This window comes from Hesperophylax consimilis, chromosome 23, assembly GCF_061612785.1.
Source record: "Hesperophylax consimilis isolate HC1 chromosome 23, BYU_Hcon_1.0, whole genome shotgun sequence".
In the NCBI taxonomy this organism is placed as follows: domain Eukaryota; kingdom Metazoa; phylum Arthropoda; class Insecta; order Trichoptera; family Limnephilidae; genus Hesperophylax; species Hesperophylax consimilis.
Window position 1 is genome coordinate 8,241,133 of NC_142858.1, and position 25,933 is coordinate 8,267,065.

Genomic DNA, 25,933 nt, shown 5'->3' on the forward strand with positions numbered 1-25,933 from the left:
TAATTAGTGGCTTATTAGGGAAAATAAAAAAATCAACAATTGTAAAAAATTTACAAAATACATACTTTGAATGGTGTGCCAATTTCCATCACACAAGAGGTATTGGTTACTCAATTTGTACGAAGCCTGGAACGGACCCTCTCCGTTGTCGACACGGGCCATGATTGTGTTATTGAATATCTCCAAAATCAGAAAATCTTTCTTGCCGTGGATGCTCAGAAGAATCCCAGAGGTTTGACGTGTTTTTATTTCCATCGAAATTTCAAGCTGCAATCCTACTTTGAAGTTTTGTAGCAGCTACAAATATAAGAATCAAGTTATGGTTCCATGTTTTCATATATTCTATATTCATGACACTATACACCCACACGGTTGTATTGCATGCCAATGTTGTGTGGCAAAAAAAGTTGGTGAGGGAAGGAGAGATGACAGAAGATCAGTGAAGGTTTGGAGTTATAATATTATGCAATTAGAAGATAAATGGAGATTTAAAAAATAATAATTATAATATCTTTTACCAGCCTTTGACTGTGCTGACCAGTGATAACCCAGTTTTAATAGCCCCTGAGAAAAATTTCATGTTTACCTTAAGATATCCCTTTCCTCCAAAGTAAATTCCATCTTCGAATTTCTGAAGGCAAGAAAGGGCGCCCACTTGCGTTTTTATGTTGTTCACAGGTTGTCCACTCATTGCAAAGTTGCGTATGCAACCATGGAAGGGACTGTAGTAATCCTGAAAATTTGTATATATTGTGACTCATGATCTTAAATGAGGCTCCCAACAGGCCATTGTTTTATATAAATTATAATTTTAACAAAAAAGTTTGTTTATAGCCATTGAATAATCACGGATAATATTTTACCTCTAAGTTGTATTTTATTTCTACGGAGACATTAGCCAATCCTCCCAAGAAGAATGGACCCTGCATTATGATGGTGTTCGAAGAGCCTTGGGATTTTCCTTCAGCAACCAGTTCTTCATCTACAGTCAGCTTGCCGTTAAGTGCTTCTCGGCTGAAGCTAACAGAGTGCCATTGTCCATCATTATATGCTCTGGGTGAAACCAAGCGAGCAGGCCCCGTCCCGCAATTATATCCAAAGTGAATCTAAAGAGATTGTGTAAGTTATGTTAGAATCAATTATGTATGTACCAAATAATTGTTTGTAATAAGTGTTTTAATAAGTGTTTTAATAAGTACGTATAATTACATATCATCAAATCCCTCGAAATAAAAGACATATATATATATTAAATTTACCATGTCCGCGCTCATACTGCAAAACTTTAGGGAGTGATTATAGATGATAATATATTTTTTTAAATCCCCACAAAGTTTTAAATAAAGCAATTCTAATTAAGTAGCAAAAAAAATTGTCCAGTGTAATTGTAGCATTACTATTGCGAGTAATGCACATGTTTTGGTAACAAAATGGTCTCCCTCATATTTCAAATCTTAAATCGAATAAGCTGATGGAGTGGGAAGAAATAATACTTAAAGGTGTGTTTATACAAACTATTTGTAAAGCACACAAAAATAATAAATTAATTATAACTTTTGTGTTTGTAATTTTCATGAATAATCAATAATAACCCCCCAAAATCTCGCGTATGAATGTGGAACACGGTGTATATACATTTTATGTTACCTTTCCGTCTCTCATGAAAAGTGTCACAAAGTCCTTATGGGACCTGTCTGCCGCGTAAAAGATGACTCCGCCTTCAGAGGTGGTGTTGAACTCCACCGAGAAGTCAAAGCTATTCTTATAGCGGGCAGGAAGTTTGTCGAATTCAACTCTGCTGTCGGGCTGACTGCCAAACCTAAAACCGTCAATCAGGTTTCCGCTCTTGGTGGCCCCACTGCCGTAAGCGCAGTTATCATTGACTGTGGGAGCCGGCAGTCTCGGCCTCTCTGGGGTCCAATCAGGTTTCCGCACAACAGACTTAACTGTAGTTACTACTTCTTTCGGTTTGAAGTCTCCTCTTGTCTCCGGAATAACTGCAACTACATAATATAATGCCAAATTATTACATATATTAAATTCTGTAAACAAAATTGTAACACATGACTAGGAACTCCAATGAAAAATATTATGGTTTAAAAAAATATATTCACATACATCAAATACGCTGATTCTGAATTTATAAATTTAATTATAGACTAGTGCAGACAAGTGAAATATTAATAATTAAAGTAATGTAAAACGGTAAAAAAGATTTTATAAAAACGAGCATACCTCAAATACATATTATTATTATAGCCCTTTCTTGTTTAATGGACTTTTTACATTTGTACTAGGCATAGGCACTGTTAGTTTTATTTTAGACTGTAATCAATAGCAGTATTTAAGGTTGCATAAAAAAATATAATCTTAGAATATGGAATTATGATCCCTCAAAATGATCTAAGGTGGCAATTTTTACGAAATTCTTGTGATATTTTGGTCTGTCATAGTATGCCTATCAGCCTTCCAAGGGACAACGTTTACTTTTGGGACACCCTGTATATAACAAAAAAAAAATATATATTGGGGGATTTGTATTACCCCTCCAGTGCGGAAGGGTTAATAGCGCCTTTAATAAGTATGATTAATAAAAACCTGGCGGTGGTCGTCTGGTGGGCAGCAACCTTGTTGTATTTTTTCTCACTGGTGGTGGTTTTGTAATATCATCAATTTCCTCTTCCACTATTTGTTTGTTAGGTATTATCGGAGAAACTTAAAAATAAACAATACACAACATAAGTCACTTACGAAAAAGCTTTGTTTCTAAGAGTTTCTGGATTTGACTTCAAAGGTAAACACAGTTTTTATTTTTTTAAGTTTCAGTTTTTCAATGAGATATATACCTAAAAACCTAAATTATTTATTTCTATACTAACTTCATATTATCTTAACTTTTAGAATTTTTATCTCAAAAGATCAAGTGAATAAAATACTTGAGTCTGGTCATGTCAAGAGTCACATTAACAAAATAAACTATGAAACTACATATTAATTGACGGTGGTCGAGGGGTAAGATTCTCGACTACGAGTCCAGAGGTCACGGGTTCAAATCCTGGCATACACAAGTACATTTAATTTAATTTTATTAATTTGTTTCATTCACAATTAATTAATTTAATTTTAGTACGTTTGCAGCATTTTCTATAATAGACATCAAGGAGTGTATGCTAAGGTCGAGTTGTGTGGCCGTCTAACCTCTCCAGCCTGATGGTTAGTTAGTTAGTTATAACATACCTAGAAGGGGAGTCACTAGAACGGCAGCTGCCTTCTTAGGCTCTTTGGAGCATCGGCCCAGCGTCTCGCCATGCTTGTTGGTGGCGTTGGCGAAGTTGATGATGGCCCCGTTGACAGTGGCATCCCCCAGGCAGCCACTGAAGGACCTCGTGGCAGATCCCAAAAGTTTGATGTTATATTTGGGAGGGACACCCCCGATGAACAGTTCCCCATACATGAAGTGAAGGCCAGGTGGCGGAACGTCGGTCCTTCAAAGTAAAAGAAATCTCAAATAAAATTTGACATAATTAAGTATCTAACATCTCTTTTATGCTTACATATTTATACATGTACTTTATTTTTATATGTTTTCCATGAATGAATGATTCAATGCTTGTATGCATTTTTTTCACATCTTTTCGGTTGAAAAAGTTTTATGCCAATATGGACATCTTCAGATTAGTGCATTTTAAACACAGAGAAGGATATTTCTAAATATCCAGGTCAGGAATAATTATGCTACATCTGCAGGCGGGTTCTATACCCACATGCCCGTTTAGTCCAGACTATTGATTAAAATTATGGTAATTCCGGCACTGTGTTATGAATTTCGAAAAACCCTCAAGATAAGATTTAAGAATTTATGAAAATAGTCATTCACTTGATAAAGAATAACTCCTGAAGATCATTTTGTATATTTGGACAATCTCATGTTTGACATTTTTCCCATCCTCAAAAGATATCTTGCAATGTTCAGCAGAGAATTGGCAAATTGCTAGTCAATCCAAGGGAGCCTACTATGCCTTGATACAAAGGGCTATCCAATTACCGTCTCTAAACAAATATCCCCTCTTCATCAGGCCTTATCTAAAATTGTCTCCCCCTCCATTCAACATTTCATCTCTTCTAAGTCTGAACTCGACTCCAATCTTCTGTATAATTATGAAATTTGACCATTTAAAAAAAATTTGCCTTCCCTCATTCTATAATTTGAAATGATGGGCTAGAATAACCTTTAAGGAGGAATGCTGGAAACGTTGAAACAGTAATAGAAGCAATCAAAGAACTTACCTATATTCATCATAGTCATCCACAACTATACTGAGCGTGTTTCTATCGTGTGTGGTTGTAACAACGTGCCACACATCATCATTGTAGAGATTAGAGCCGGTGGTCCGTTGCTCCTGTTGGCTGATGACCACTAAGGCTCCGTTTACTAGTGACAGTGATATTCCCGCAGATTGATCTCTGTTAGTTGCATAGAATATAAGGCCGTCCTTTGCTGCTGTCTTGAATTTGAGACTCAATTGGAATTGATTATTGGATGAAACATTGGGCTTTCTAATGTAGCCTTGACCCTGTTCTTCAAATGATACAAGTCTTGCAAACTGAAAATAATAAACACATTTTCTATGACAGAAATAATATTTTTTTTAAAGGTTTCATGTAGAGCACCTTAAATTAAATAAATTTTGTGTAAGAAGTTCTCATGTACAGAGTATGTAAATGGTACTAGATTATCTCACCTTAACTGGACATCCGGGATTAACACCAAAAGCTTCCTTATTCTGACTTAGATCTACCGGCGTTCCTGACACAAACACGTCATCGATACAACCATCAAAACCAGTGTTGATGACCTCTATGTAATTATGCTTGTTGGGGTAGCCACCAAAGTACATGCGGTTTGTAACTTCTAGAAGCACTCGTTCCCCATCAGCTTCATCTTTACTAATGATGTCATCATCGATCTTCAGTTGTCCTTTCTTGTGGTAGCGCGAGGCGCTGAGTGTGTGCCAGTGGCCATCGTTGAATGATTTCAATCCGCCCATTGTAAGAACAGTTCCTCCAAGGCGATACTGAAAAGAAACATAAATTTAAAAAAAAAATGCTTACACGTTAATTGTCTGTAGGTTCTTATCTTTATTAATTTTCAGTATACATTTATCCCGATGAAGAAATCATAGGTTTCGAAACATGTATACATCTCACATTCGAAATGTAGTTTTTAAGACAAAGTTGAAAGTAAATTGTTGCAATAAAAGAGTGTATATTACCTGTAGATATACTTTTCCATCTCTCATCTCGATTGACAAGAATGTATCTTCGTTTCCAGCCAAGAAAAGAAGGCCATCTTTAGCAAAAGTCTTAAATTTGAGGTTAATGTCCGATGTTTCTGGCTTAATGTATGATGAGGAATCTATTATAGCATAACCTTCTCCGTCAAATCTGTATCCTGTGTTAGGCTGTTGGTTTACAAGCTTGTCCCTAGAACAACATGCATCATGTAAATATGAATGTCAAAGAACATAAAATTATGTGCACTCAATAAAAAAATTATAAATACCTTTCCCTAGCCCCTGCACTCTTCCCATCAGTATCCACAAAGTTCCACAAGCCAACAGGGGTATCACCAATAACCAGTTCTTCGATTTGTCCTTCAAATGAGGAAAACCTGACAGCATCTTGGATTTTGTACTTGGGTGGATAACCGCCGACAAACAGTTTGGATTGATCCTTGTGCAAGTTAAATATTGTGTTCATTCCAGGGAGAACCTTTTCAGTGACATGTAATTGTTCTTTACCATCAGGCAACTCCTCTCGAATTGTCATTTTCACATTTTTGCCAACCCTAAAAGTAGTACATATAATCAAATAATCAAGCTACATAGGCATAATAATTTGTAAGATTAAATATTTTCATTTGGAATAAATAATAGTATTCATAGACTAGAAAATAAAATCCATAAACGTATTTAAAAAAACTAACCTATCAACTATCACTTGATACCAAACATTATCATCCACGCGCTTATCGCTGGTAAGTTTCTCTGGTGTTCCTCCAATGTCCCAATAAAGTGTTGGTTTTCCTTCTACTATTTCAAGAGCCATGAAATCATCCTGTAACAAATAAATACAAATGTTTTAAAAATGGACAATTCTTCATGATGACCTGGATATGAAATTTGCACATCATCTCACATATTATTTAATAAAGGTTATTTCCAATAATACAAATATATCTACTTTTAATATATTTATTCATTTACACCTGTCGGGCTTATTAGGTACATAGTGCATTCAAATTAACATTATAATAAACGAAATAATGATATTTTTATTTCCAGTTGCATGAATGGGATTTGCAATTCAAATATGTATAGCAACAAAAGAATATAAAAAAATGAGATAGGAACAAAATAAAATAATGTGAACACATTAATACAAAAACTGCAAAAAAAGAGAGAAAAGTATTAATCTAGCCTGGAGAAAATAACGAAAATCAACATATGAGTTAAATATTTATTTAAAAAAGGATTATATAATATAATAATGTTAGCGAAATAAAATGTTAGAAGTTCCTGATTTAAATTTTAGTATGGAATAAATGAAAATATCAATGGTACAGAATTTATTTCAAAACCTATGTAGCCTTTGGACTGGGGAATTAATAAAATAGTTTGTTTTAGATGAATGAACAAAGAACAACTAAGGAAGTCTCGTGTTATGATTTGGTACTTGGAACATTATTAGCTTAGTCAGGTGCATTCATTAAGCCATTAACTAATTTGAATAAAACTACCAAATCGCTCATGGTTCTTCTGTAAGATAGTCATTTAGAACAAGTAATTTCATTAAACTAACGTAATTAATTTGGTCAATAGGTATGGATAGTTTGTAATTGATGAACTTTAAAAAATTGTATTGAACTCTTTCAATTCTAATTTTATGTGTTTTATATTATGGCGACCAGATAGTTGAACTTGAACTGTATTATATAACAATAACTTCTTACCAAGGCAGTGAAGAGAATCTTAACCACTCGGAACATTAGAACGTCAAAAGACGTAAATATGATAATAGCGGTCAAGACATTAGTACGTCTTTTCACGTAAACGCGCGAGATTTTACAAAAATCGATTTATTTCCATCACTAGTATACGGATTGCCATGATTTAAAAAACAGAGTATCGATAATGAATAACGCTACGCGTCTGCATTCAAGAATATCTATGGAATCTAGAGGTGCATTATCTATGTCGATTGGACTTGTCATCTTGTTCGTTCATAATTTATTGCGTTTTTAAATAATTTATTAAAAATATTTTAGTTTGGACGGTTAATATTTTGAGGTGACTAATAGTTTTTAATTATATTTCTTCAATATATACAGTGTTATTTCTTTATGATACTCAGAAAACAGTACATTTTTCACAGCTTTGAAATAATGGTCAGCGATTTTTAGATATTTTTGACGTTTTCAGAAAATGTATATTTAGAAACGCAAATGTTTACGTACAACAAAACAATACGATAGTGAATTTCATAATCTTTCCAAAACAGTTTTTAGAATGAGGCTACGTTTCCCAAAACGTGAGTTATGAAGCTTTTAACAAAACTCGTGAATAACACAAAAATTTTCGCGTTTTGACAGTTCGCAAAGGAACACAAAGTAAATAAAAGTCCTTTTCTGAGAGGTTAAAAGAATAGAGTGACATAAAATCTTTTACTATTCTTAACAGAAATCTCAAAGATTTCATAGCATTATTTGTTACTTCATTGATGTACTTAATAAGTAGGGAAAATAAAAACATAACTTACACTTCTCGTTCTTCTCAGTTTGGTTCCATCTTGGTTACCCAAATACATCAAGAATCCATTGTCTTTGGGAGTTCTGAAGTAGGCAGAAACGTGAGTGGATGTACCCAATTCATCAACATTGTCCGGAGGCTTGAGCTCCAGCTGGGTGGACGGCTCAAACTCTACTCCAATCTTAATACTGTTGGCCAGCTCTTTAGCCAAAGCGATTGCCTTTCGAAGCTTTTCTATGTTATTTTCTGCAGCCTTCTTATTGGCTTCCATTTTTTGCTGTTTCTCAGTTACAATTTTCACCAACTTGGTAATATTAGGTTTAGTTTGCATCACATTGTCCACTAAAACAAATCAAATAAAATTAATATTTAGTTTCCATCGATATCTGAATTGCATTATGGAAGAGAGCCTAACCAATAATTGCTTTCCAATACATAATGTTATTCACATAACTTACATTGATTTTTAATGAGTTCTGAAGACTTCAAAGTTTCATCAACATCTTTGGGTAGTTGTGAAATCTGCTTCAAACTGTTGGGCAGATATTGGTTAACCTTGTACATAGTTTCCTTGATTTCCTTGGCAGTCTGATTCACTATCTGTGAATCCCGAGTGGCGTCATCGATGAATGGTCCCAATGTCATAAGAGGTATGCTTGTAATAGATCTGAAAAAGACATTTACATTTGGCCTTATAAAAGACATGCCAGTCTTGAGTGTTTTGTATTGGAATCTAATACCAAATACTTATTATTGTAATATTATTCACGCACCAGATACACAAAATAAAAAAGTAGTACATACTGAATAATGGCATTGTTAAAATCATCTGATCGTTGATTTAAATCCTTAATATTCTCAACAGCTTTTTCAGCTTCCGTCAGCTGAGGTTTGAGTTCAGATTGTACTTTATGGAGGGAATTGAGAGCTTCCTGGTACAGTTTGGTACTGTTGTCTTTTGAAATAGCAATTCGATCACCTAAACCATTTGTCTACAACATAAAAGTAAATTAACATCACAATGAACAAAAAAAATTAATAAATCAGGATTTGTATATTTCTTCAATAATTAAAACAACCATTGTAACAACCATTAATTAAACAACCATTAAAACAATAATAATGATTGAATTATTTGTATAGCGCCGTTTTCAACAAACTCAAGGGCGCTTAAATGTACCTACATAATACGATCGTAGATGGTTGATTTTTTATGCTTTGGTCTTTTGATTAAATATTTGTGATGCTGCAACATATTGCAAAAACATTGAAAATCATTAAATTAATCAAACTGTACAAAAAGTTTTTTTTCAAGAAGTAGGGAGACCAAAACAAATCAATTTGAAATTGGTACCAATGTTTTTTAATGCTGTTCAAAAAAAAAAATTAAAACATAATTTAATCTCGTATACCAGATCTGTGGAGTTCTGCATGGCTGATTTCGCAGCTACAGCAGCTTCCCTGGCTGCATTAATCTCCTTGACTATATCTGGATAAGCAGATGCTCCACGTACGGCATGCTCGGTTTGGGTGTTGTTCTTGGAGCTCTCATACAGGTCACTCAGTTGGTTCGACTGTAAACATTATTTAATTATATTCGCAATAAAAGAAAAATGTAAGAAAGTAGCACAAGTAAAAAAAGGGCCACTGTTTGATACATTCTGATGCTGCAAAACCATTCAATCAATGGGAGCATGCGAATATCCATGTGCATGAAACTAATTTCTTGTATTTTATAACCAGTAGCGGGGCATCCCATTTTACATCCACAAATTCCAAGCACAATGCAGATTTGTCCGGTTATGGAGTTCCCAATGCATATTGAGTCAACAGATGGCAGTAATTTTATTGTAAATACATCAAAATGACATTACCCACAAAATGTTGCTTAGTTAGATAAGAAAGATTATTGAAAGTGCTTTAGTTAAATAACACCTAAGTAAACAATAAAAACCTGTTGAAAACCGTTTGACAAGAAACTTACAGAAAAAAGTGTTTTTTTTTTTATTATTTAAAAGTATTTTATTTTGGAAAATTTTAAATTATTATTTTAGCAACCATAAAACATTTTATACACAATATATGATAGTGAATTTATATACAGTAATTGTATTATTTAATCCTACTCACTAGGTGTCCTGTGCTGAGGCATAAATATCAAGTATTGGTGTTTATAAGAAGATCAAGTGGCTACTTTACTAAACACATATTATGTAGTATGTACCAATTGTATAGTGTTATGTTTAATTAATTACCTTGGATATTAAAACTGCCATGTGGTCCTTAGCTTTATAAAAGAGTTGGTTTAGATCATCGATTTGGGAGTTTCGCTCCTCAATGGTTACATTGAAGAGGTTATTAATACGGAATCCTTCGTTCAATTCTCTGCCAGCCGCACTCACAAAATTGCCTGCTTCGTTGAGTGCGTAGCTTCCGTTCAGCAAGTAATCTCTTGCAAACGACAAATCTTTTTCCGACACCTTTTTCACCGAGCTAACCAATTCAAGTTTCATGGTTTCAAGCTCCTTTTGCGCATCCCTTAAACAAATAATTAATAAATTTTATTAAAGCAAACAAATCTTTTCTTTATTTGTCACTTATTAAGTACTAGTTTTAAAAATTTTATTATGTGTGTTATTATTTGAATATAACATAATATATTTATGTAGGTAAGTATCCTCTGACAATCATAAGTTCGTTGCAAGACATGAGGTCCCTGATTTTAGGTTTTCCAAAACTAAATTTATGTAAACAGCGGAGCAACTTATAAAAGACAAAATTTTTTAATAGCTTTCCAAAAGCCGTAAAGGAAGCCAAAAGTCTTGGCACTTTTTATAGGACATGCACTGAATACATGAATAAAAATTAATGATTTTTATATTTATCAAGATTATTTTCAGTTCATTTTATATATATCATTTATGTGCTTTATTTCATTGTATGTATATCTAAGCTAAAATGTATTCTTTCGTATTAGAAGCATTAAAAAATGTCATGCATATTTTTAAATGTAAAAAAAAACTGGCATATATTTTGTATTAAAAACTTTTTTTTTCTTTGTATTTTGACATTAAATTTGTAATTCCTGATTTCACCACCCGGAAGCATATGGTGGACAGAATTAAATGTATTATGTAATTTCTGTTGTGTCTGATATGAAATCTTATCCAGCATAATGAATGCAAATTTGCTTGGAAATTTTCAATATTGGAGAGGACGATTATGTGAATTCAGACAAGCGATAAAGTAGTTACCTAGCTTTTAAAAATTCTATAAATGAAATGTATTTTTCTTTGTTTAAAATATTATCATATAATTTTTCAAGATTACTAACGGTGATCATTCAAAAGGTAAATTTCAGACAACTCTCGTTAAAACTCTTGTTATCTTGTTATTAATCTCGTTAACTCTCTGTTAAAAAAATTGTTAAAAAATTATATTATTATAAAGAAAAGTGGCAATATTAGATTTTGAAGCAAATATTTTATATATAAATAAACACTCCTACTACAATTCTAATATATTGTGATATTCCAGTGGTCTGGGCTAGTATAATAATAATTTCATTGTTGATAAAACGACATTAACTAGAGAGCAGGTATCAAACTTACCGATTTTTACTGTTTAAGCCTTCAGCTTTTTCCGCTTTCTTTTCAACAATTTTTGTGTAATAATCAATGTCGTCCAACTTCTTGTCAAATAGATCAAGCTTGTCCTTTAATTTTGTGAATACCTGTTAGCAAAAAAATGTTTATAATTCTATTAATTTAACTTAACCACTCGAGCGATGGCTACCCAAAATTTGGTAGGTGATTTTTATTTAAAATTAATTATATTTTACAGTTTTTTAACCTAATGTGAGATAAATGGTGAAATCCAGGTGGATGAATTGGCTTTAAGCCACAGTAAAAATTTGATATATGTTGTCGTATTAATATTTGGAGACATGACATTAATTAAATCGAATGGTCAAATCAAAAATCGACCATTGGGAAATCTCCATGCCTCGAGAGGTTACTATTAAATTAGCATATTATTATTTGTGAAAATCAGTAAATGATAAATAAGAAATTATTTTTTGTGGACAAATGTAATAAATAGTTTAAAATAATTAAAATAATGTGTTAAAATCAAACAATGTAAAAATACATTTTCTTCTATGTGTTGGCAAAAGATCTTGCAGGTTTCGTAATAGGCCACTTGCATGCATTTTATAATGACTTGGAAAAAAATCATGTGGATAGATATTTCTACTAAGAATACAAAAAATGTTATTAACCAAAATTAGAAACTTGAAGTTTTTTAAATAATAAAATAAATAAATCCGTTTTTAACTCATGACATCACTGTGTATAAATGTCTGGTCTACGATTTTATTTTGATAATTTAGCAACACTGAAACTTCCGTTGACTTTTGATGTTTTGAATTTTGACGGATCGACTTAGAATATATGAGTATGACTATAATTTAAATTTGATAATATCAAAGTTGGATAGTAACATAAAACAAGAGGTACAAGATTAAGGTACGTTTAACAACAAGAATGTTCAGCTGTTCAAATTCTACACAAACCATTTATTATAATGTCATAGCAAAAATCAACCTTGCTTTTGAATACATAGTTCTCGAACTCATCGTCCACAACAACTGTGACTATAATGGCTACTCCATTTGGCCTCTGTAAATCGACGATTTCAATTTTATTGTAAAACAGTTATGTATAATGACATTGAACATTATAATGATCAATAAGGTGGGTCAAGGAAAATATAATTTTATGAGATAAAATATTTTTGGCGCACCTCATTATTCCCCTCTGCCAATCATGTGAAATTAGCTGTTTTTAAACTGATTTTTGGCTATTTAATCACATGTTTTTTTGCAGATATAAATTATGTCCAGTTTATAAAAAATGGTCATACTTGGCGGATTGAAATTGAAGGTTTCAAAAATACAATTAAAAAATAACTCTTATTGAGAATGTCTTAGAATTTTAACATGAACTGAAAAAAATGTGATGCAAGTGGCCTGTTGTAATAAATGCACGTGAGTAGATATATCTTTTAGAAACCTAATTATTTTGTTTATTATTACAATATTTAAAGCAAACCTCGGATTGAGCGCTGACAGGTTCAATAAACTTTTGCATCCTTTCCATTAGATTTTGCGCACTTTCTAGTTGAGAATCAGAGATGTTCGTCTGAGGTGATAAATCGTAAGCTAAAAGAATTTTTTTTAAATGTACATATTGTAAATTCACTGGGTAAAATGTGCTAGAAACATAAATTCATATACAACAAATTCAAATAGCCCTCTTTGTTTGATCTACGTATGTTGCAGCCATGTGGGAGCAGTTGCAATCAGGAAATGATTACAATGCCAGGGATGAAGAAGTTCAATAATTCTCCACGGTTTGTACATAAAATACAAAATTCAATTATGTATCGTCCTTCCAAAGAATTTGGAATTTGTCTTTCACCCTGTGTCATCTCATGTCAATGGTTTGAGTGATTTGATTTTTGCATAATATATTTAAACTAACCTTTAATGTCTGAAAGGAGTTGATTAGCTTCGGCCATGGCATTGTCAATACCTTGCCACTCTCCAGTCTCTATTTTTGAAGCCAAATCCCAGACATGGTCAACAGTTGCCTGAGACTTCACCTTACTTTCATTAACATTATCCAGTACAGTGTAGCACTGATTCAGTAAATCACCAGCATTGACCTTCAACCTTTCAGCATCTGATGCGGCAAAATCAGCCTGAAATAAAAAGAGCAAAATTCTTAATAGCTGAAGATATTACATAACTGAATAGAAGCTGAGGAAGTTAACTGCATGGAAAGTCTGTTTAGATACCGGAGGCGGTGTAGTAAAATCTTGTAGGGTTAGATGAAGGTTGTGGAGTCAATTGCTTTCGGAGGAATAATCACTGAAATGATTCCACATACTAAATAGTAATAACATGTACAGTAGAATCATTTAAAAGAGATTATTGCCTGTGTAATGGTGTACAGTTTCGTAGGACTAATGCGGGCTAAGGGGGGATTGCGGGCGGGTATTTCGAACCAGTTTAAACTACTATCGATGCGCACAAATACATTCAAATGTGCGCTCTTAATGTTTTGTCTTTATCTTCTTGTAATTTATTAAATTACTGTATAAAAATGTGTATTACTGAAAAGATTAAGGCTGAGTTGTTGAAAGCTCATCACTTTACTTAAAAAAAAAGATTTGTGATTAAATCTACCACTAGCAATACATATTTTAAATATAAATGTTCCCTGTAAAAAAAACAGCCATTTCTCACGCTGATCCAGTGTTTGATCTAGTTTTGATCTGCCATCAAAATAACAGCATGACCACAGCTTCACAGCCAATCCAAATTTTAATAAACGTTGAAACGGGCTGAAAATCAGCAGTTAATGAAAACCGTTTAAACGGTACTATCGTTGATTTGATTGTCAAAAAATGCAACGAGGGTGTGGATTAAAACATCTCAACCTACGGTTTACAATTAGTATCTATACCTTCCTATCCAGATTTTTGCTGTCTGTTTCAAGAGAATCTATGCCCGAAGAAGTATCAGATAAGTCAAACTTGTTGGGATCCAATGCCTCAACAGATGGTGTGATGGTCTTCACTTGATCCGTGATGTACACCAATCGCTGCGCTGTAAAGTAGCCAGATGCTTTGTTCTGTAGAAATCAAAAAAATACACAACATTATAAATAAATATGAATATATATATAGGCACTTCATCGTACTGATTAGTCAAACTAAGACTCAATAAGAAAAATGCAAAATGGACGCTCATTTTGAGTTTAGGAAATTAGGAATATCTAATCCTCAGATTTATTGGAGAAATTTATAATAACTCAATTTTTCTTTAATGTCCCTTTTGTTAATGTACTATTTAGTGAAAACCTCTTCATACAGTTTTCAATATTTTCAAACATATTGTTTTGTTTTTAATGAAGTACTTATTAATAGTCTACATTCAAAATTAAAACTAACCTCAAAATCAGTCATGACGGGATCTATCAACAGCTGTAGATTATCTGTTGAATCCAAGAGATGGTGTGTGCAGGAGTCGCATGCAAAGCAACCTTCGTCCGGTTTGAGAACATTTCTGTAGGGGCAATGGTCGCACTTGTCCCCAATAACTCCCGGCAAACACTCACAATGACCCGTCGCGGCATTGCAACCAAGGCCGATTGAATAGCCGGTGTTACATTCGCATGCTGGAAACACAAATTTTATCTGATTTTTATGAGGTCAAAGTGGGATTCTCAGATCATTCAGCTTGTCAACAGCATTTTGTGGAGGGGATAATCTAACATGATATGTTCTTTAATTTTGTATTTGTCCGCATTCAAATAATTCAGAGTCCTTTAGGCCCTATTTCTAAACCTTATAATATGTGACTGCACTCTGAAATGAGTGTATAAAAGAGATTGGTTGAGTAAAATAAGATTAACTTGAATAAAAATACGTCTTTTTAGTAAAGTTACAAACCATAGCAAATAGTCATACATAATGAGGGGTAAGAAACCAAATATATTATGTAATTCTGTTGCCTAGTAAGAAATAGTCTTTTACTTACTGACGCATCCGCTTGGAGAGAAATTCCAGAAGCCAGAGGCGCAGCGGTCACAGTGCTTGCCTGTGACACCCGGCATGCACTTGCACTGGCCTGTGGTGTCGTCGCACTGTTTGGATTGGGCCGCCACTGAGCAGTTACAGGCCGTGCAGCCCTGGCCTGACTCGAAGCCCCAGTGCTCAACCTCGCAGCGGTCACACTTGTCGCCGATCACGCCCGGCTTGCACACGCAGAGGCCTGTGTAGCTGTCGCAGCGCTCCATGCCAATTGTGTCGCATAGGCACACTGTTACATAAATATAACAAATAAAACTATATACTATGTGTAGTGGAAAGGTAAAATATCAGGAAGTCATGTAAGAAAAACTTTGCTTTTTGGATCCAATCAGCCATATCTAACGGTAACCGGGCAACTAAGGACAGTGGCAATTCAACACACTTAAAAAAATAGGTTTCATTAGGTTAGGTACATCCACTCGAGCAATTGGTTGAATATACATGCATTCACTATCATACATCAAAATATTAAGATGGAACATATGAACTGCTTACTGCGGCTTAAAGCCAATTAATCTATTTAGATTACGAAGTTTATCCCATATTTTTAAGTTCTATAAATTTGGCACATTACAACATCATCATCAACTTGCCATAATTTGCGAAAATTCGCTTGAGTGGTTATAGGCCTTTCTTTTATTTCATCACTTTTAATGATTTTATTTTATCACTTTCATAAAGTGAGTTGAACTTTTAATGTTCAATGTTGATCAAAACGATCTTGATACAATGAAAATGATTTCAAAAACTTCTTCCTCTTTTCCTATTTAACCTTTTCACCGCGTTCCTTAGGTTTAGAGAATAATGGTTGTACATAGCACTTTTTATGAAATTAAATTAAATTTGAGAATAGTTCTAGAGTTTCAACATTGATCATTCTAAAGAAAAAACCTCAGATTGGGAATCCCTGCTCGAAAGTTGCAGTTGAATTTCAATTGTGCAGAGGAAACATTGAGCACCTGAAGAGTCAAAATAAATGTTTGAATAATTTACCTTGACAATCTTTCAGTATGATCGCATCTCCATAGTAGCCAGGTTGACACAAGCCACAAGCGGCACCATATGTGTTATTCATACACTTCAGGCAATCCCCAGTTATTGTGTCACAGGAGCTATGGTCCTCGGGGTTTATATTACCTGAACACTGGCAAGGACTGCAAGTTTTACCTGGACAGAAAAACAAAATATTTTAAACTGTCAAGGATATTTTCTCTGCAAATTTTAAATTATTATAGAGTTTATTATTATGAGTTTTTGAAATTTGTCCAACTTTTTCTGTTAATACTTAAGATACTTACCAGGTTGTTGAGGTGTCCCAAAAAATCCTGAATCACATGACTCACAACGAGCCCCAAAGTATCCCTCTTTACATTGGCAGGTTATGGATTCGCCATCTTCACTGACTTCACAGCTTGTTGCAAAACTAGTCAAATAGATGATAAATTTATAATATTATGTAAATGAGTTTTGTTCTATAATAAAATAACATAATCAAAAATACTAATCATTTGTGGGTATGTCTGAGTAATTCTGGTTTAATGAACCCGATTTGCGTCAAATTTATGTACAATATGCATACATTAACAAAAAAATATTTTAACTGCCCTTTTCAAAATTGGAACTGATGTGTCGACAATTCAGATAATTCCATGATTTTTCACGGGTCTGGGTTAGTGTTATTATAAACCTTGTAGTAAAAAATATATGAAATTTTTACTTGTTGGAAGTGCGTGGAAGTGGGCAAGCACATATGAGGCAATCGTCGGGAGAACCTGTCAACGCATTTCCATGGTACCCTTCAATACATTGTTCGCAGTGGTCTCCTTGCGTGGAGTGTTGGCAATCCTGAAAAAAGCAAAAATAAATTATTCCACTTCAAATGATTGGGGGGGGGGAGGTTGAAAATATTGCATAAAAAATAAATACGATATTGTTAACAGTGTGTACACATTAAAAAATGCTTATAAAAACATATTTTATATTTACGTAAGTACATATTATGTAAATGAAATTTGGAAACATCCAAGTACCCACAAAGGATACAAACTTTTGAAAACTTCATACGTATGCTGATTTCTGTAATACTATGCAGTCCAAATCTGGCCCCATGGGAAAACAGACTTGTAAGACCTCCAAACCATTAAAAATATTGTTGTATATTTGTAGAATTTGAAGTCTGTTGATATTAATGTAAAAAGGGTACTTGCAATGCAAACTCCGGTATTGACATCGCAAGTGTGAGTATGGCCATGGCATTGGCAGGGCACACAGAAGCCGCCGTGAGGCCCGGAGGACACCCTGTAGTAGCCAGGGGCACACTCCTCGCAGGAGTACCCACTGTAGTTGGGAGGACACTGACAGTCCTCCACTGAGGTGGCTTTCTCTGCACCTTCATCCCACGACTCCATTCCCACCTGCAGGCTGACATTCTGTAGCCTATAAGACAATATTTAAAAGCAAATTATGCGCTTGCTCCACATTTCTACAGTCTGAAACTAACACTTTGAACTTGTATATGATAGGGATACCTAGTGATGCTATATCGAAGTGGTAAGACTCTCTTAGGAGAAAGAAAAGAGTAAAATTAAGTAAAGAAGTACACGCAATACAAACATACACTCAGTCAGGAGCACTCTTGTCCCGGAATAACAAAATAAATAAACCAGTTAGAGGATTATTTTTCTGATAATAATTTTGGAATATATCAAATTAATTATATTCATATTATTTTTTAATAACCTTGTTGTGACACTAGACTCCCAGTAAGTTGCCCTGATGTAGATCCCTTGCAGGTCTTCCAGAACAGTCATGAGGAGTTCTCTGGTACAGGGCAAGCCGTTTAGTGTGACAAATTCAGTTTCCCGTAGTTCTAAAGTCTTCTGCCAATAAGTAGTCGCGGGAGGTTGTTCGATACCGGAATGCACTAGCCAAATATCCGCCCCTTCCAGGACGACGTCTCCTTGACTCACGGCATTACCAAAAGGTCCAGTTGTATAGAAGATGTAATACTGGAGTGCTCCACCATAAGAGGACAACTTATTTGACAGATAATCTCTGGGAGCACCAAAGTAGACTGTTCTATTCACTGATTCATCAGAAGTGAGTTCAACGCCAATGGTTTTATCATTGACTTCTGTCGGACCCTTTTTGTGCCCAACCACTGATATGTTGTTAGGCGTTATTGCTATATTAACCAAATACCAATTGTCCATTTGTGTGATCTGAAAAAAAGTGACTTCATTCAGTACTTTATTATTTAGTACACATTGTATTGAAGGCATAGCCAAAATTTCAATCATAGTTCAACAAATTTTTCAATCTGTAAAATATTTATGAAGGAATAGAATGTAACGTTACCTCTGACCAATAGAGATTAGCACTGCCACATCTTGTCGTCTTTCCGAAGCAGAAGCATTTTGTGCAGCCTGCTTCATTACTTTCTTGCAAATCAAAGTTGCCATCTTTGCAAACCTCACATTGTTGGCCATTTACATTATTCTGAAAAATTGAAAGGCACATTTTATGATTTTGATACCAAAAGCCATGTACATATGTAATACTACATAACCTCGAAAAAAAAAAGGAAAAAGCAAAGTTTTTGTGGATTTAAAAACTTGCTTCAAGCGGACTTCTGCTGTTATATCCTTTCTTTTCTTTCACTCGTTATGTACGGAAAATAATATTGACCTTGCAGAAGCATTCAGCAGTGCTCTGGTCACAGATTTCTTCAGTAGTTCCTGTGACATCACAACTGCACTTGTCACAGTAGGGGAAGAGGTAGTGCCCGGGAGTACATGAATTACAAGTTCGCCCAACAATGTTTACTTTACATCTGAAATAAATTAATGGGTATTAACATGGAAAACATAAATCAGAGAAATAACAGGAAGTACACAAATAATATTGTTGCCTTGAGTACTTACTCGCACATTCCAGTATTAAGGTCGCACTGCAGTTGGTTGTCCACCACTCCCAGAGGATCACAGTTACAATCCTCGCAACCGATAATGGGATCGAATCCATACGTGTACGGAGTGCACTGGTCACACTTATCCCCGCTTACTCTGGCTGGGCAAATACAGTCTCCTGTGGAGTTACATATCATAATAATTATTAAAGATAATTTCAAACTATCACTGAGTCACCTGGTCACCATGAAAAATTTATTATTGATTTAGGTGGAACACTTCTTCTTCTTCAATGGCGCTACAGCCCATTTCGAGCCTTGGCCTCCTTTAACATGAGCCTCCACCGCCCTCTGTCCTCGGCCGTCGTCTTCCAATCTGCAACATGGAGTAGTCCTCTGGCATCTTTCCTGACATCGTCCTCCCATCTCAGCCTAGGTCTGCCCGCCTTTCGTTTGCCTCCCGGGTGTCCTGTTAGAACCTTCTTTGGTACACGTGTGCTTGGCATTCGGTGCACATGTCCGGCCCATCTTAGTCTGTGGAGCCGTAAATGAGTAGAGAGTCTGGGAGCTTGGTAGATGTCATATAGCTCCTTATTGTGGCGGATTCTCCATGCCTCTCCCTCTCGCACCGCTCCTAAGATTCTTCGAAGTACCTTTCTTTTGAAGGTGTCCAGCCGTTCCGCAGACTTTGCTGTCAGTGTTCCCGCCTCACATCCATAGGCCAAGACCGTTCTAATAATTGTTTTATACAGGGTTATTTTGGTTTTCCTATGGACGTTTCGGGATTTGAACACTGGCAGCAACGCGAAGTAAGTGTTGTTAGCGGCTGTGATGCGCTTTCTTACTTCTACTGGGTCTTCGTTGTCCTGCGTTATGATGGAGCCCAGGTAGGCAAACTCTTCGACCACTTCAAAGTTATAGGAGTTTTTAAAATTCACTTTATCTTTTGGTGTTTTATTGATAAGACTCTTTACTGAAAGACATATGTTGCTTTGGTTGTATAACTAGTGAAGATTGTGCAAATACAAAAAAAATCTGTACCTTATGTTTTAAAGATTCAGTTAAACCAGTTTTCTTGAACATTTTTCATGAAGCAACTGAATTTTTTTAATTTCATATTCATTTGAAGTTTTGTCTAAACAAACATTATACATACTTTTTTTGCCAGTAAACAATGACGATTATTTTTGTAGAATACAATTTAATTATTAAATAAAATCAATTCAGAAAATTAATCATCTCTCAAGAAAAAAACGTGTGAAGCCCGTACATTAACATTTACTAGCAAGATGCACATTTTTTCAATTTACTATCTACCATCCCAATATATATATAAAGTTTCAGCTACAAGTCGATAAAAACTCATCAACATTTGTCAGCATGTGCGGTTGAGAGGCAATCACATTATTAGCGATTAAAATATTCAGTTCATAAATGAAAAACTAACGAGATAAAACAGAACAGTGAAAAAAGAGAACATGATTAAATAATAGGTTAGGTTAAGATATTTTAGGTTTTATTTGGTTAGGTTAAGTTAAGTTAAATTAGTTGTTTTTCGTCATTTTTCTTCAATGTTCTGTTTTGTCATGGAACTAAATGAAAACTAGCCTGTGTCTTTCTCGCAGAGTGCGGTGGATGGGCAGTCGCAGGGTTTGCAGTCAGGGAAGCCGTAGAAGCCGGTCTTGCAAGCCTCGCAGCGCTGGCCGATGACGTTGGGCCGGCACTGGCACTGCCCTCCGAAGGGCTCGCATTCGAACGAGTGGGAGCCCATGTAATCGCATTGGCATGGCGTGGCGCCGTTGTTGTAGTCAGAAGTCAGCGAGAATACGGCGTCCCGACAGAAACCTAATTATGTAAGGTGTATTAATAATATTGCATATTATGGAAGTTCAGAGAAGACACATCGGCAAAAAAACAGATAACAAGAGGAGGCAAAGAAGCAGTGAAAAGACAGGAACTAATGATGGAAATTGCAAGTTTTTAAGGCACTTTCAAATGTTTGAATTTTAATATATTGTGTTCAAATAATTTAAAATTGAAATAATCTATCTATAAATAAAAATGTTAATTTTTGTTTGTTCCAAATCTTATATATCGGAAAGTTCTTCACCGATTACATTGAAATTTTAACAACATTGCATTTGAATATGTATGTATTTTTAAACAGCGCCATTTGTTGGATCTAAAAGCAACATGCGCTATTGTTTCTCTATCAGCACAGACAGACTGAGCCACAGCAACGCATGGCAGGGTACAGCTAGTTTAAAATAAAAAGGGATGAAAAAACCCATTACAAATTTACACTGAAAATATTTTAAAAAATTACCTTCGCTTGTTTTGTTTACGAAGAAATGATTGTTTCCACAAGTAGAAATAAATTCTCTAGTTTGGTCAAGTCTGTTTTCTTCCAAGAGAGATTCCTTGTAATCAGCTGCGGGTATAACCATCAAATAATCCAACCAAAGTTCTTTGTTCTCCGGATCCTACAATGTATCATAAAATATTATTGTTTTGATTAAATTGACATGGGTGAAAAATAATAATATTCTTGATAGTTTAGTTTCAGATAGAATGAATAAAATTAAATGATCAAAAGCGCATTAAGTTGTTGACATCTTCCAAATGACAAAATCTGTCAAACATTTTCATTTACACTGTTTGGAAGTCACAAATTGAACTTTCCATAGTTACAATTGGCACATTCAAAGTGTTGTATCTCCAACCTTTTTCAAATAGAGTTAGGAAACTTAAAGTGTTGGTTTTTTTATACGCATACCTTTCCAAGTCCAATGGAGACTAAGAAGTTTTCTGTTAGTGAAAAACGGTTCGCTCCATCAGGCATTTGAACCACAGTCCTGCAGCCTGAGTTAGATGGACAATGTTTGATTGGTAAAGTAGCTTCGTATATTTGTCCATTTTGTATTAATACGTCCAATTGAAATTCTGTAAAGGTCAAAGGAAATAAAAATATATTGTAACATGCCAGGCTTTGTTTACATTTTATTTAGCATATAGGAACATATTCTAGAATATTTAAAGATGTGCCAGTAGTACTAAAGTTATTGAAAAAATTACTACATACATACTTGAATGAAAAAAGGTTTCAATTACTATTATGTACATGGTGACCGGATAAATCATCACAATGATAATTCATCACATCTTTAAAAAGTTATATAAAGTCATGGAATGTGATGAAATAAAAACTTTATTAACTGGGTTAAGCAGGTTAGGTTAGGTTAGGTTAAAAAAAAAAAAAATTATCGTTTCTAATGACTTTATATCACTTTTTAAAAGTGTGTTGAATTGTCACTGTGTTGAGTTATCATGCAACCTATGTACATGTATGTTTTTTGTGAGAAAATTTTATAGTGCCATTAGTATGAAATAAATGGTTCCATGCTAACTCAACACAGTGACTATTCAACACACCTTTAAAAAGTGATATAAAGTAATTAAAAACGATGAAAAATTTTTTTTTTTAACCTAACCTAACTCTACCCAGTTAATAAAGTTTTTGTTTCATCACTTTCCATGACTTTATGTAACTTTTTAAAGATGTGATGAATTATCATTTTGATGATTTATCCGGTCACGGTAGTAAATATCTGCTCAACCAATAAGCTGATGGCAACGTCATGTTTTTCTGATTTGTATATAATAATTACAAAAGAGACCAGCTGCCCTGAGTATCAATAATGTATTCAATGACATGAGTGAAGATGCAAAAACCGCCCTGGAAATTTCTGCTGGCTTTGATACATTCACAAAACAGTACTTAAGTAAAATGAAAATAAATATAATATTAATATTTTTTGAATTAAAAACATAATATGTGCTTGATATATAGCGTAAAAGATATATTCTTTTTGTATTCAATATATTCCAATAGTATTTCATAACTATTTCCAGATTTCCGAAAAATTCCAGAGCGGGTTTTACAAGTTAAAGATTCATACGAAAAGACATACATATAATAGGGGAGGGGAATAGAATGGCAAAGATAAACGCAAAAATACAAATTCAATATCTATAATAAGTAATGGAGTACTTACCAGGGGTATCCGGTTGGTAGTACTGCACAATGAACACATACTGTCCAGGTTGTGGAACCTTTGAACTAACATCAGTGATTGGACTTTCTTGAGAGAGGTAAACCAAATCTGTTGAGTTATCGAATATATTCCAAGGACGAACTTTGGAAACTGTTTCTGCTTCAGACTCAAATTCAACCTACAACACAAAAATAACAAGGTTGTTGAGAAGATTATAAATGAACAAAGACCATAGAATGCATCATAAACAGCTACCAACGGTACAAACCGGGAGAGTAAATAAATATTGAGGGATATGCAACGCATTTGTTAACCACAACAAAGGAGACAACGGCATCCCCAATTGGGGTATGTTGTGAGGCTAAAGATATGAGGGAGGGGAAGAAGATGGGATAGTACCAGGCTATTCAGATTTGGTCAACATTTCGATTCTGAATGTTGGTCTTTCACTAGGACGATAATAAGAGTATCTACCACTCTGTTACCCGCTACATATTACATTTTGTATTATGTATAATTATTTAAAAAGATCATTACCTTCTTATAGTAAGGAGCAAGCGGGAACTCGGCTTGTACACATTTCCCATTCTTGCGGACACAAATGGGTTGGGGCTTGATATAATCCAAGTGCCAATCCTGGTAGGGGATCACCACAATAGACTTAATTCCCACGTTTGTTTCATTGTCGCCCTGTAATCATATGAAAAAATATTGTGTAAGTCACATTATGCATTCCATCTGAATATATAAAAATCACGTGTCACTGTGTTCGTATACGCTAATCTCCGAAACAGCCCAACCAATTTCAATTTCAACCAACCATACACATTCAATTTTATGAATGTGTATGGTTGGTTCCAGCTTGAAAGATAGGATAGTTTTGGGCCCGATAGGTGCCACTGTTGTCGAGATTTAATTTATTTTTTTATTTCAGCGAAATCTCCGAAACCGCCCAACCGATATCAATAAAATTTCGTGAATGTATATGGTTGGTTCCAGCTTGAAATATAGGATAGTTTTTGACCCGATAGGTGGCGCAGTGGTCGAGAATTTTTTTTTTTTTTTTTTTTCAACAATTTTTTTTATTTCTTATATTTCATCCAAAAACACATACAACCACAACTTTAAACTTCCCTACACAGAAGGCGGTCTGTGGCAGGACAACGTCTGCACGGGCCCACTATTAACCTATAAATATCAATTTGTGTAACAAAATCAAGATTGTATTTGCTTTAAACAGCGAAAGTTTTCCATTTTTGCCTACCTAACATTTTGAGGCAAAACTAAAATATTATGTGTATAATTTCTAGAATTAATTCAATGGTTACTTGACAAACTAACCTTAAGTGACAAACCAACGTTGATATCCTGGATATTGAATACGTGAACTTTGCTGCTCTCATCCGTGACAATTTGCCGACAAGCAAATGTGTATGGGCAGCTGTTGAGCAAAATCTTGGCGTATTCCTGTGATGCGCTTCCCCTGGCAGTGACGGTCAGTGTCCCTCCGGTCCGGTCTCCCCCCTCCACAGGAGTGACATACTCAATCAGCATGACATGTGGCCCGGTCTTGGTCACCGTCAGATCCAGCGACAGTTCATCTTGCATTTTGTCAACTAGGGGAATTTCCGGCTCTTTCAACTCTTTCAATTGCTGAAATAAGTGAAAAAAACAATGTTGCAACAAAACTTAACTAATAAGTAGGAAATTTGTGAGCTGAAACTGTAAAAACTCTGAACTGTAAGCTTTGAAGTTGAGAATGGCTTTTAGGACATTATATTTAACCGGTAGACAAGAAAATTGAAAATTTTTTTTAAAGCTAACACTTAGACAATGCTGTTCTTAATAAAGTACATTTTAATTTTTTGTCTATTACTAACCTAATAGAAGTAATATTTGAAAGGCAAAATGAATGTATAAGGTCGACACTGTAATTGTAGTGCTTCGTACCATGCGTACGCACAGTTCTTCAACTCTGCAAATGCAGGGGTTCAATGTCACATATTTTTGAATAGCTCGATAAGAAAAATTGTTTGAAATGTTATGTTATTTTTGTCAAAATTGTGACCATCTTTTAGCCTGAACCTTTCTATATACCAGTAAATATTCAATATATATATATATATGATATAGTGCAACAAACCTGATTGTAGTCAATGTATTGGTTAATGCGGTCCCTCACGCCATTCCTGGAAGTGAAGCCTCCGGCGCCTCTCACCGAGTCGTAACTGGAGATGTTCGGGTATCCAAAGTGACGGCAGAGTCCCTTGTCTCCCACGGTACATACTGACTCCACCTGCTGCGTCAGAACCGTGGCTTCGTAGTAAGCAGCTGGGACCAGCACAAAGTAATCCTGTAAGGAGAATTGCCGTTATATACCTAAAACTTTTTTTTTGTTTATTTAACATCTCCCAAAGGTCCAGAGCTAGAAGCACTAAATCTCCAGGAGGCTGAAGGAATAAGGTAAAGGGATAAAGAGGGAGAATATTGACAGGAGATTGAAG

At 34.7% G+C, this 25,933-nt stretch overlaps 1 protein-coding gene across 2 annotated transcripts in view; it reads right to left on the reverse strand.

Annotated features, from left to right (window-relative positions):
- The window catches only part of LanA (laminin subunit alpha), a 59,526-nt gene that overhangs the window by 1,174 nt on the left and 32,419 nt on the right, over positions 1-25,933 (reverse strand). For both annotated transcript variants that reach the window (XM_089645908.1, XM_089645909.1), the window contains 37 exons: positions 25,573-25,782; positions 24,771-25,082; positions 23,967-24,119; positions 23,430-23,607; positions 22,151-22,317; positions 21,701-21,857; positions 20,983-21,219; positions 19,391-19,553; positions 19,155-19,299; positions 18,825-18,965; positions 18,207-18,688; positions 17,675-17,903; positions 17,185-17,312; positions 16,766-16,890; positions 16,461-16,634; positions 15,415-15,696; positions 14,826-15,052; positions 14,339-14,506; positions 13,352-13,571; positions 12,920-13,029; positions 11,420-11,541; positions 10,064-10,346; positions 9,221-9,382; positions 8,613-8,800; positions 8,267-8,475; positions 7,819-8,150; positions 5,987-6,117; positions 5,564-5,848; positions 5,274-5,484; positions 4,743-5,075; positions 4,288-4,604; positions 3,238-3,485; positions 2,599-2,715; positions 1,648-2,003; positions 864-1,106; positions 587-733; positions 66-297 (listed from right to left, as the gene is read on the reverse strand). In XM_089645908.1, the coding sequence (XP_089502034.1) occupies positions 66-297; positions 587-733; positions 864-1,106; positions 1,648-2,003; positions 2,599-2,715; positions 3,238-3,485; positions 4,288-4,604; positions 4,743-5,075; positions 5,274-5,484; positions 5,564-5,848; positions 5,987-6,117; positions 7,819-8,150; positions 8,267-8,475; positions 8,613-8,800; positions 9,221-9,382; positions 10,064-10,346; positions 11,420-11,541; positions 12,920-13,029; positions 13,352-13,571; positions 14,339-14,506; positions 14,826-15,052; positions 15,415-15,696; positions 16,461-16,634; positions 16,766-16,890; positions 17,185-17,312; positions 17,675-17,903; positions 18,207-18,688; positions 18,825-18,965; positions 19,155-19,299; positions 19,391-19,553; positions 20,983-21,219; positions 21,701-21,857; positions 22,151-22,317; positions 23,430-23,607; positions 23,967-24,119; positions 24,771-25,082; positions 25,573-25,782 (7,924 nt within the window). The remainder of the gene's footprint in view (positions 1-65; positions 298-586; positions 734-863; positions 1,107-1,647; positions 2,004-2,598; positions 2,716-3,237; positions 3,486-4,287; positions 4,605-4,742; positions 5,076-5,273; positions 5,485-5,563; positions 5,849-5,986; positions 6,118-7,818; positions 8,151-8,266; positions 8,476-8,612; positions 8,801-9,220; positions 9,383-10,063; positions 10,347-11,419; positions 11,542-12,919; positions 13,030-13,351; positions 13,572-14,338; positions 14,507-14,825; positions 15,053-15,414; positions 15,697-16,460; positions 16,635-16,765; positions 16,891-17,184; positions 17,313-17,674; positions 17,904-18,206; positions 18,689-18,824; positions 18,966-19,154; positions 19,300-19,390; positions 19,554-20,982; positions 21,220-21,700; positions 21,858-22,150; positions 22,318-23,429; positions 23,608-23,966; positions 24,120-24,770; positions 25,083-25,572; positions 25,783-25,933) is intronic.